Here is an 11,674-nt window from a genome sequence, read left to right on the forward strand (position 1 = left end):
GTCGTGAGTTTGAATTTTTAACCACTCTCTGAGGCAACCAGGTTTTCAGAGCCTCTTTTTTTTTTCCTTTCTAAATGCCCTCTGCTTTGTGAGGGCTTGAGTTCAGCCAGATATTGATTGAGATGGCCTGTCCAGGAGGATGCATGCATGAGCTTTGTTCGGACACAGCCTGTTAGCAAAATCCCAGATGAAAGCTTGAACCTGAAGTGAGTGTTCTTAAAATTTGGCCGTACATCGGTTTTGATTGGGCTGTTATCATGGCTACCTAGCATGATGCTGTGCAGGATTTACACTCCTGGCTTGCTCATGTGCATTGCTGTTGTCCATAAGGACTCGTTATATTCTGAGTTGCACTAAACTTTTAATGCGGTTTGACACAGGGAACAAGAGGTCAGTCGCAGGTCTTGTCTCCTCCAAGCAAACTTCTGAGTTTTCACTCCATTTGAAACCTCCTGGCGCAGAACTTCTCCTTAAGTAAATCGGAGCTAAAACAAGGGATGGGTCCTGCCTATTTTAGCAGAATCAGAGAATCAGAGAAACACAAATATTGCCCAAGAGCCTCTTGCAGCGCTTGCAGCAACCAGTGCTCGCCAAGGGCAGGGAGGTGGCCTTCCATGGGCAGAGGCCCGGCCATCACTGCGATCCCTTTAAATCTGCTCCTCTCAATCTTTCCCTCCACTTGGCAGCTCCAGTTTGTCAGTGTTGCTATAGCGAATCTCCATGGCAATGACCCCAATGAGGGAAGGGGAGATGCGGGAGGGAACGCATGCTCCGTGCGGCGGCGCCTAGGCTCGCCCGCTCCGCTCGCAGCGCTTCCCAAGGCTCTGTCACACAAGCGAAGGGAGAGACCAGGTACCCGGCGAGCCCGAGGCGACATGGGCGCCTCGTGGGGCTGCGCGTCCACGTGGATCGGTGCCCGTCCGCCAGCCCCGGGGGGAACGGAGCGCGCCGGGAGCCAGCCGCTCATTCTCGTTCTCTCTCCTCCTTCCAGGCTGGGCAGACGGCGTGAATTATTGACGGAGGCAATGGCGCTGCGGCCGGCGTGGAGCGTGGTGCGCGTGGCCATCCCCTTCCTGTCGCTGCTCGGCCTGCTGGGCGCGAGCAGCGCCGGGGCCAGCCAGGACGCGGGGAGCGTCATCCCGGCCGAAAGTACGTACCCTGCCACCCTCGATCCCCCCCGTGGCACCGCTTCCCCACAGCCCGCCCGCCTCGGCCACGCACACGGGGATGCTCCAGGGGGATGAGGCGTTGCCTCGTGTGCGAGGGTACAATGATGACTCCGGAGCCTGGCAGCAACCAGCAGGAAAATAACCCCCACAGAAGCAGCAAGCAAGGAATTAGCAGTTACCTAGGGAAAAACAATACTGTGTTTCCCTCTGTAATTTCCACCTAAGCTTATTGGAAAAGTCTTTGGTTATAGGTCTTTGTGTTCTGCTTCTTGAGAGCTGGCTCTCCAGGTTTGCTGCTCTGCATGCAAAGTCCCTGCTAGGCTGGGTATCGTTAGAAGGAAAATCATGTTTATTTCTGCTAGGGCATTGCGTTTTGTGTATTTTGGTGCTTAGCTGGAACAAAAGGTCAAGTTCAACTTTCCTGTAACTGCTGTGGACTGACATGGGGGCAATTGGGCCCTATGAGAGTTTCTGTAAAACATGTGCTGATTTCCGAAATCAGGCTGCTGCTCTGCAAAGCAAAATAGCAAAATATGACAGATTGGATTGTGCACAGCGCTTGGAGCTGGGAGATCCCAGCTCTGCATTAAGGTGCTCTGTGTTTTGAACAAGTCTCTAGTTCAACTTTCCTAGCTCTAAAATGAGGTGTTAGTACAAGGAATTAGGAGAAGGAGTCAATATTCTCAGGGTTTTTTGATGCAGACAAGCGTGAAATATTCGCTCATTGGAAATGTAAAATAGCCTCTGGAGAAGAAAAAAAAGAAAAAGAAAAGTAACTGTTTACAAAATAATCTCTAGATTGTCTAGATTGTGACGAAAGTAAGTCACACTTTTTATCACAGCAATCTTTTCCACCAAAATCCTTAATCCAAGGCCTGTTTCTCCCAGATTAGTATTACTGCTTTTTAAACAAGCCAATGACTATCTATGCAGGACTTGAATTCTGATTGGTCTTTTTTTCCCATTTTCTTGTCTTTTTTTTTTTTTTTCTGTCAATGGGACAGCACTAAGTTTGGGTTCTGTTCCGCTGTAGTTCCGGTATCACACCTCTATTCTGTGTGTCTGTTTTCCAGGTGTATATTAATTAACTTGAATAATTTTTATGGCAACTTTTTGGGGAAACATTTTTTCTTCTCAAGGGGAATATGGTGATTGAGAAATACATGATATGTGCCCTTTGCAAGTCTTTGCTAGCAGAGGTAGATCTGTGAAAAAGTATAGAGTAGTTTCTCATGCCACTTGGTAGTGGACACTCCTGTTTTATCTGTAGAACTGCATCTTGGCCACATACTCTCACCTCCAATTCAAGGTGTTTTTTAATCTTTTTTACATCTTGTGACCAGGTTACTGAGTCCCCTGAAGAGCCCTTGAGAAAGGTTGATCTTGCTCTTGCATTTGAGGATGTGGAATTGAAGGCAGGAGTGAGTCTTTCTGAGGAGGGAGGCTGCTCTATCCTGCATATGGAGGCTGGAAGCTTTATCCTGCTAGTATTGCTGCAAATGCTAGGAAGTTATTTCTGTCTGAAATGAGGCCAAGAGCTCATGATCAGCTCCCTGCTGATCATGATTGCTTTGTGCTGTTTTTTTTTTTTTTTTTTTGGTGATTATTTAAGGAACCCAGGATGCCCCTAATTAGCTGGTTGTTGAGAGAGCTGCATTGCTGCTGACCACTCCAAGTGCTTTCCTCTGCCCATTAGTGCTATATCTGATAACTGACTTGTGGAGCTCCTTCCCTAGAACACTGTGGATGCTAAAAACTTACCTGGAATCACAGACCCAATTAGGCAAATTCAAGAAAGAAAAGTCTCAGGAAGGGCTGTTAGATGCAGAATCACCTCTTCTGACTTGGGAACTGTGTAAGTCACATATTGCTGAGGCCTGGGAAGGTGTTACAGGGCTGCATCCCTGCATGTTTGCCATGTTCTTGTGCACTCCTGTGGGCATCTGGCAACGGAGGCCATATCTACCTCAGGAAAGTGAGTGGTCCAAGGTTGTTTCCTGGCATGGATTGTAAACAGCTCGAGTGTCTTGTCACGGACAGTCCTGTCCATGACAGGAGGCCACTTGCCTATCTAGAAGGCCATGAGTTTATTCTCACAGAGATGAACTGCTCCATGTCAGCTCTTCTTGAAGCCCGGGAAGGCACCTGGCCACAGGCTCCTTCCTATGAGGAGCTCATGCAAAACATGACACTAGGCAAGACACTAGGTCAAACAGACTTTCAGTTTGATCTAGTATAGACATTCCTACATCTTGTCCTATAAGACCGCTCCATTGACTATTTCTTACCAAGGAGCTGATAGCACTGGCCCACACTGGGGGAAATGCAACGGCAATGCCTATGTGCACCTATATTGCAGGTGCTTAACGCCATACTGTCAACCCAGGTAAACAAAAATGTTGGCTGTATCAGCCTAAATGCCCCAGGGGGAGAAATGAGCCTGGAGTGCAAGTTCTAGCAGGAGGGACATGATGTACATTCACCACAATAATTCTGTTTTTGCTAAGCATAAGGGAGAAGAGGCATTTCCTGACCCAATATGTTCAGTTCTGTGGTGTTTTGTCTGTGCTGGTTATAGGAGAGGTAAGTGCAAGTGTGGGAGGCACTGGAGTTGCAGTGAAGGGCTGTGAGGGAATCACAGTTCTCTGTGTTACACAAAGATACTGCCCTGTAGGGTGGTAGTGATATCTGGTTTAGAGAATCATCTCCTGCTCTGCATTTGGCTTACAAGCAAATCAGAGAGCCATGCCTAGCTTATTGTGAAGAATGTTAATTAGCAGTGATTAGTCAGGTCCTTGTACTAAATTCACAAGCACTTTGCATTTGCAAAAGACTGTTCAAGTATAAAGTAGTGTTGCAAATGTTTGCAGATAACACTTCAAAATTCGGTGCAATCTACTAAAAAATAGAAGTAATTTCCCCAATAACTCTCTGCTTTTAGAACCCAAATTATCCACTGAAAAAGCTGAAATGTGGAGTTTGAAGAACAGGAACTGATCAGTCTGGTTTCATTAGTGCATGAAGTACAAAGAACAAGCCCAGTGCGCATGTGAGGAGAAGTAAATTAGACTTCCACAGTGTTTTCAGCCCTAGTTCTTCACCAAGAATATGGCCAAGAAGTGTATTTTAAGCACTCCTCCCCTGCTTCTCCCCAAACAGACACACACAGCCTTCATGCTGGCAGGATCCATTTAAAGAATTATAGCTGACTCCTGATAATTCTCATTATGTTAATCCACAAACCTGTTAAGTCTCCCTGTGAGTGATAGCCTGTTCCCAGCTGTCAGCAAAGAATTAATAGCCCTGTGCTGTGCTTTGCTCTGATGCGACTTAAGGTTTGATTTCAGTCTCTGTGTGCTGGTGTAAGTCCTGTGATCTGATGCAGAACCCACCGACCTGCAGGGGCAAATGCTCTGAGCACCATCACTATTTTATTGCAGAAGCTGCTCTGATGTCTGAGCAGCAACTTGGGCAGGGATAGGAGAAGTACTTGGCACTGTTGTGCAGTTCCACTAGTATCTCCCTGTCCATATTGTGCTCATCTGGTGCAAATGCCAGTGGAGGTTCCTGCAGAGTCATGGCCTTTGTGAGGGTCTGGGAAGGCTTCCCGGGTTGCACTCAGTGTTTGTGCAATGCATTGCTCTTCTCACACGCACTTTCTGCACATTGTGAGGGGCAGGAGATGTTCACTTATGATCCCTAGTTTGTTTTATTCCTCAGTGAGTTCCCATTTTGAGAACGCTTTGGTGATGAGCGCTGCAGGGTATGCGGCACTTCCCTGAGCTGCAGCCAGAGCAGGGTGCTCTCCGCACCACAGCAGCAGCAGGGAGCTGGCCACAGTGCCAAGGGAGTGACAGATTTGCTGAGAGCACATCGAGGATGAAAGTTTCCTTTCTCATACTGAAACACTGAAAATGTTTGGGTTTTGTGTTTTTGGGAAGGTTTTTTGTGTCTTAAAAACATCAAAGCCACCTTTTCAACTCCACCTGGAGCTGGGTCTGGAGGGGGTCTCAGCAAGTGCTGCTGTTCTTATTGCAGTGGGGCCATTTCCCCACATCCCTGGGATGAACCCCATAGCTTGACTGGGGTCAGCTGGAGGAGGCTGAGCGAGGGACAAACACCACCTGGATCCAGACCCGTCACAGCTCCAGAGAAGCTTCCTGGGGACGATGGAGCCACCAGGACGCCGGCTCTTCCCTTCCATCAAGCCCCTGGGGAGTCAGGAATGGGGTCCTGCAGAGAGCCAGGGTGGGGTCCTGCAGGTGCCCAGGACCCTGCAGCACCAGGATGCTCCTTAGCTGCCTGAGCAGCAGCTTCTCACCCACTTTGCTCTGTCAGAGCAGTTGAAGTGGCTGTTGGTGACAAGGTTTTGAGCCCTTCCCCCGTCAGGGCTGCTCTGTGACTGGCAGAACATTTTCCCTCCCTCCATGGAGATGCACAGGGAGGCATCCCCTGCAGTCGTTGCAATTTCTGCCCTTGAAAACCCACATTTCTCTGTGAGAGAGTCACAGCTCCAAGGAGGGAGTGAGATCAGTGCAGGGCGAGTCTTGGAGGAGTGGGAATGCTCAGGCCCAGGATAGAAGTGAACCATTTTAGTCACCGAGTCCCTTTCTCCTCCTCCTCCTCCTCCTCCTCCTCCTCCTTCTCCTCCACCTCCTCCTCCTCCTCCCTGCCTTCTCCCTGCCCTGCGCCTCGGTGCACATGTCCTGGCAGCAGCATGGGGACAGTGGGACGCTTGGCCTTCCTGCCCGGGAGAAAATACAGCAGCAGGCAGGAGGAAACCCAGGCAGATCTGGCTCTGTCCCCTGCCAGGCTGTTCTCTAAAGGCTCCTGTACAAACAGACCTGCCCCTCTGCTTTCTGAACCACCACAAGCTGCTATTCTCATAGTAAGGGCTGAGATTTAACTCTCGTATGAGAGCTGAGGGTTTTAACCTCAAGGTAAGAGATTGGGGGATAAAGGCACCCAGGTCCTGGCAGAATCAGGCCTGGCCTGTGCTCAGAAGAGCATTAACAAAATGTTAATTTGCTTTTGTTTGTCTGCCCAAGTGAAGTGAGCACCAGCATCGATGCATCTTGGTCCACAGACACCCTAACCTTGTGCACACGTACATTTGGGTGCCAGTAAAATGTGCTTTATTTTGTCAGTACAAGATCTCTCAGTATCTCCTCTTTGACAGTGATGCCTTTTTTATTGCACCTCTTCCCAGGTCGTCCCTGTGTCGACTGCCATGCGTTTGAGTTCATGCAGAGGGCGTTGCAGGATTTGAAGAAGACTGCCTATAATCTAGACACACGGGTATGTGTTTCTATAGAGATGTTTCTCCTTAGCCTTTATCTCCCGGTCGCCAGGTCCACCTGCCTGTGCACAGCAGACATGACATTTCTGCTGACTCACTTCCATTCCAGCAAATAGGATTGCACCAAGTACAGATTATTTTTCACAGGCTGGAGAGGTTCATTAAAGACCATCCAGTCAGACTTCTTGCATAACAGGGCAAAGAGTTACCTGCCTCAAATAGAGAAGAAAAGAAGATATATGCAGGAGCAAAGAATGGGAAAGATGAATTTCTCTTTATCTCAAGCATTGCTTCTGAGCTGTGGTCTGACTATACTGGGCAGGAGCAGAAGGTGAACGGGAGAGCAGGATAAAAGGCAAGCAGGGCTGACAGGGAGGAGTGGGAAGTGCTTATATTCTTCACTTATGCATCAATATTCATGAGAAAGTCAGAAGTGAATTTGCTCAGGTTCTTATCACAGCACACAGAGCACTTTACAAATTCACATGCTTTTCTTGTGGTGCAGAAATCCCAGTGAACAAAAACTCAGGGTATGGTAAATGCCCTGATTTTAGTAGTGCATACAGATGGGGCTTCCTAAGTACAGACAAATGCTGACTGGGGTAGTATTTACTCATCTAAAATGCACAGGTGGTCCCCGAGCTGCCAGAAGGATGCAAGGGGCAGCAGGTCTCTATATTTATCTTATAGAGCCCCACCGCCCCATATATGTCTTGTGCAACTTCTCCCTCCCTAACAGCTTCATAAACACTGGCAACGTGACAGGGAAGCAGCTTTTGCTGAAGTGAAGTTGTAGCCACATCTCCCAGTTAGCTCCGTTAGGTGACTGCTCAGTGCCTTTGGCTGGTGCCATCTCCTTGGTAGGTGGGAAGGGCCCCCAGTTCATTTGAAGTCACTCTGCTTAAGTTGTCACTCACAGCAGAATCAACAGAAGAGATGTAAATCAATGATGTGTCCCAAACTGTAATACAGAAAGGTGATTATGTTGCTTTGCTTTTGGTTTCCTGTGACCTTGGGCAATCACGTAGGGCCCCACACAGTGAAGTTGGAGTGACTTTAGCTTTCTTGAGCTATCAATAGCAAGCTGATTAGGGCAGAGCTCTCAATGCAATATCATATAGATGCAAAAGAATTTCCTGGGCATAATGCTAAGTATAGTTACCGTCATAATGCTAAGCAACTACTGCTGCAGGCTGTGAACAGAGAGGCATCAGCTCTACAATTACTCCCTGCAGCACTGGTGGCCTGTGCTGGTGCAAAAGAGGGTTTCACCTGTTTGGATTTTTCAGCTGAAATATTTTGTACCTATGCATGATACAGCAAGACCATGAGCAACTATAGCTGTGCTCATTCTCTTAAATGTCACCAGGTTTTTACATGGGAAGGTGCTTCTGTTAAATACAAGTTACTGAATGATACAGAGATACTTGTGTGAAATGCAGTGGCCAGCGCTCTGCAAGAGGCACATTCTGGCCTTCCATTTCTGAAAGGCACCACCTGCTCTTCCTTACCCCGGCACTAGTGCTTGGCTTATACTGTCCAGCTTGTCAAGCTTTACCCTCAGACAACTTCATTCAAGAACTCTTGAGTATAGAAAGTCCCTGTTATGGAAAGCCCATGGAGGACATGGCTTTCATTTTGGTAACTGAGGTTTCTGCTTCACAGTCTTTCAGGTCATAGTTGAATGCTCCTAAAACTGCTCTTCCTATCTGTCATAAGTCATTAATGCTTCCTAGGCAGGGTTTGTGGCAGCAACGACAGCTTGTTGGCATTACGAGGAGACCCGATAAGCCTGTGTGATGTTAAGATGATTTTAGGATCTTTCCTGGACGGCCAGCAATGAGAGCACTCACTCACCCAGGATTGCATTGTATGAGTGAGAAGCAGTGTTTGATAACACGTGCCACTGCAGTGAGCTGGTAAGTGCAAGAAGACAAGCAAAGTGAGCCAGTCCTCTTTAATGCAAAGATGGATGTCACCAGTTTGGATTGAAAGCGGTAGAGGTGTGTGAAGGGAGGGAAATGCAGCTCTGAAAACAGCCTCTGCACCCAAAAGCCTGACATCTAAGACCAAGAAATGAGTGGAGCAAAAATGGTGAGGGCCAGAGGGAATGGCTGTGCTGCACTGCTCAGCAGAGACGTCCTAGGATGGGTGAGCAGGTCACTGCAGAGAAGTGTCCAACTACTCCTATGGGAGCTGGGCAGCTTTGTTAATCCAGGCCTTGCTGATTTTAGTTTGTCAGGATGCATCACATCAAAGGAATACCAGTTGGCTGAAGACCTTGTTTCACAGGGATTTTTGATTGTGCTTTGCAAGATTTTATGTTTCATCCAGCGGAGATGTGAACCCCGTTCCTGGTAAATTTAAGCCTGTTAACTTTTTTTTTTTTTTCTCCTTCTTAATAAACCCTTCAAAGTTAATCCACAAACTACTTTGGGTATCCCTCTTGCAAGTATTGCAAGAATTTCAACCTTTGTTTCTCAAAAGGCAAGACCAGAATCCGCAAAATATCTAGGATATTTGAACATGAAATAAATGATACTTGAGGTTCTGAAATTTTTTCCTGGATAGAGAGAGAGAGAAAAAAAAAAAGCTTGGAAGTGCTTTTCTACCAAGACTCTCCAAAACCAGGACACAGACATTTTAAATGCAAACATAAAAAGAGGTTTCTAAGGTGTTGATGGGATTCTGGAGGCATATCTCCAAATGAAGTTGGCAATAAGGCAACTGTCAATAAATTAACTCAGATTAAAACTCAAAACCCAAACTCAAGTGCAGATCTGCCTTGGGAGGTTATGAGTTTCAGAAAACAAGGTTAGAAATGCAGCTGGATTTACCTCCGAGTTATTCTGCAGAATCAGTGGTGTAACTGAGAGCACAACCGGCCCCTTAGCACATGCTCTCTGCTACAATTAAATTACACAGCACTGAAGACATCACCACCAGGAAGCCATCAATCATCTCGAAGGGATTAAAAGCAGTGCAGTTGAAAGTGGAATTTTGCTCAGGATTTACAAAGCACACTTTAATAATTTTGCAAGGCCAGTCCCTGCAAGTTAACTATGAAAATGAAAACATTTAAGCTCCAAAAATACTCTCCATGCATCCAGTTCTAAACATACTTATTTTGTATCACTTCTTCTGGATGAAAACCAGCACTAATAGCTAGGATTTTTCACTCAGCAAAGCACCTTGACTACAGCTGTGCTGAGGGATTAGGCCTAATCAATTATATATTCTTTTAAAGTGATATATTCAGTTCTTTTCATTTCATGATTTTTTACAGACAGAAACCCTCCTCCTGCGAGCAGAAAAGAGAGGCCTCTGTGACTGCTTTCCTGCAATATACTGAAAGGAACACAGGGATTTGGCCAATGGACACTCACTCATTTTTAAAGTTCTGCTCAATAAATTACAGGAAGATCTAGCGGCACCACAAGGAAACCAATTTTTATCCAAACAGGTACAGCTCAGTTAGACCGTTTCTGCTTTGATGTGTTTTGTCATTACTCTGTGTGATACTGCATCTACTGAAATGTCAGAAGACGAAACAGGGCGACAGTCATGCTCGTGGGTTTTATGGAAGGTCAGCATGTCACTTTTCTCATATTTCAAGCCAAATATTGTCCGGAGACTCTCAGGGCAGATCCTCAGCACATGTAAATTGCCATATATCTGGAAAAGTCAGTGGAAATGTCATCATTTCATATCAGCCAAGAGAAGACATCTAAGGATATACTTTTAAATAATTCTTTGATATATTTAGTGTCAGAATGTGGCCCTCAGAAAAAGAAGGGTGTTTTGCAACGATGCATAGCTGAAAGCTACTTAAAAGCAGTGATGTTTTTATATAGAAATTAATAGTTGTCATCGACTGCTTGACAATTTGTGGAAAGTATTTGGGTATTTGCCCAAAATTGTAGAGATTATCGCAATAGTCCAGTACATGGCAAACACAGTAACATGCATCACAGCATTCATTTCTTCAGAGCCACACAGTAACTATGATCTTTTTGGAGGGATTTATTAAGTACCTAATGTGATCAGTAATGTTTGTAATCACATGAACACTGCCTGGCAATTGAACTCGTTGTGTCTGCCAAAATCTTCCGGAAAAGTGTCTTTCATTAAGCAAATCACATACTGGGGTGAAGCATTCTCACTGGCCTCTGCAGAGAGCTCTGGCAAAGAGCCTCCAAAATGCCTGTGCCCCCAGAAATCTCCTGCAAACTGTCAGTTGGGAACATTTAATTTCCACCAAAATGGTCCATAGCTCCTTCATGAACTTTATATGGGAAAGAATTCCGCTCCACAGTGGGGGTTAAAGTGCTGATGTTGATAACACCCCTGCTGCCTTGTTATTCTGGGGAAAAAAACAAGCAGATCCCTTCTCGTTGTTTCACTTTTTTTTTTTTTTTTTTTTTTTTTTGTGAGGAGAGGGAGGCAGGAGAAGAGGAACAGAAAATGACCCTGATGGAAAATTCTTGTAGGCAATAAAAGATTTTTCATATACTTAAAATATCAGAGCCAACAAAAGCAGCTTTCCAACTTATTTTATGCACTTTTGTTTATTACCCATTAACAGGCTGATATTTTACTGTCAGGCTGCTCAGCCAGTTAGGAGGTTAATTAATAACTTTTAAAAAGCAAGCAGGCTAGAAATATTTCTTTTATCATCATCCTTATTATACATTTATGTGCATCACCTGGCTGTGCAGACTGGCATGACAGGAAGATTGCTAAGCTTATTTCAGAGGTTTTGGGTCCCTTGAGCCGCAGTCTGGTGTCAGGATCATTCCATATTTCCGTGAGGGATTACAAAAGAACAAGCCATAGGAGACACCAGGAGACATTTCCTGGGTGGTGAACCAGACTCATTGGAGCCCCAATCACAAGGCAGCCTGTTAAATGTCTCCAGAAATTACCTTTGGAAAAAAATAGCAAGCTGGAATGACTTGGCTATGGTAGAATTTATGGCTAAGTCATGGAAGAACCTTAAATTTTCAGTGCTTTTTATTCATTAGTGGTGAATGGGAGCCCCAAACTGAATGCAAAAGCCAGGTCTGATGATTCCAATGGTATCGGTGTAAGGATAAAGACTTTATGATGGATTCGTATGTTTTCAAACCTCCTCTCACCATTTTCAGTCCCACTAGGGCAGGCATCAGGAACTCAACCTGCTGCCAAATTATTACCTTGTTTGCAG

The 11,674-nt window shown here is 45.8% G+C and overlaps 1 protein-coding gene across 1 annotated transcript; it reads left to right on the forward strand.

Annotated features, from left to right (window-relative positions):
• The first annotated feature begins 755 nt into the window (after positions 1–755).
• On the forward strand, positions 756–10,693 carry CUNH4orf48 (chromosome unknown C4orf48 homolog). The gene is made up of 4 exons (XM_026034171.1): positions 756–852; positions 992–1,149; positions 6,379–6,467; positions 9,755–10,693. The coding sequence occupies exons 1-4, from the start codon at positions 767–769 to the stop codon at positions 9,818–9,820; spliced, it is 399 nt and encodes a 132-aa protein (XP_025889956.1). The 5' UTR covers positions 756–766; the 3' UTR covers positions 9,821–10,693.
• The last annotated feature ends 981 nt before the right edge of the window (positions 10,694–11,674 follow it).

The sequence above is a fragment of the Nothoprocta perdicaria genome, unplaced genomic scaffold (assembly GCF_003342845.1).
Source record: "Nothoprocta perdicaria isolate Ctin4 unplaced genomic scaffold, notPer1 scaffold_14, whole genome shotgun sequence".
NCBI lineage: Eukaryota > Metazoa > Chordata > Aves > Tinamiformes > Tinamidae > Nothoprocta > Nothoprocta perdicaria.

What these genes read in the sequence shown, in the direction of transcription:
- CUNH4orf48 (XM_026034171.1), top strand. Translation starts at nt 767, where the DNA reads ATGCTCCGTGCGGCGGCGCCTAGGCTCGCCCGCTCCGCTCGCAGCGCT. An exon ending in CAAGCGAAGGGAGAGACCAG is followed by an intron (nt 853 to 991) that starts GTACCCGGCGAG and finishes TCCTCCTTCCAG; the next exon opens with GCTGGGCAGACGGCGTGAAT. An exon ending in GAGCGTCATCCCGGCCGAAA is followed by an intron (nt 1,150 to 6,378) that starts GTACGTACCCTG and finishes ACCTCTTCCCAG; the next exon opens with GTCGTCCCTGTGTCGACTGC.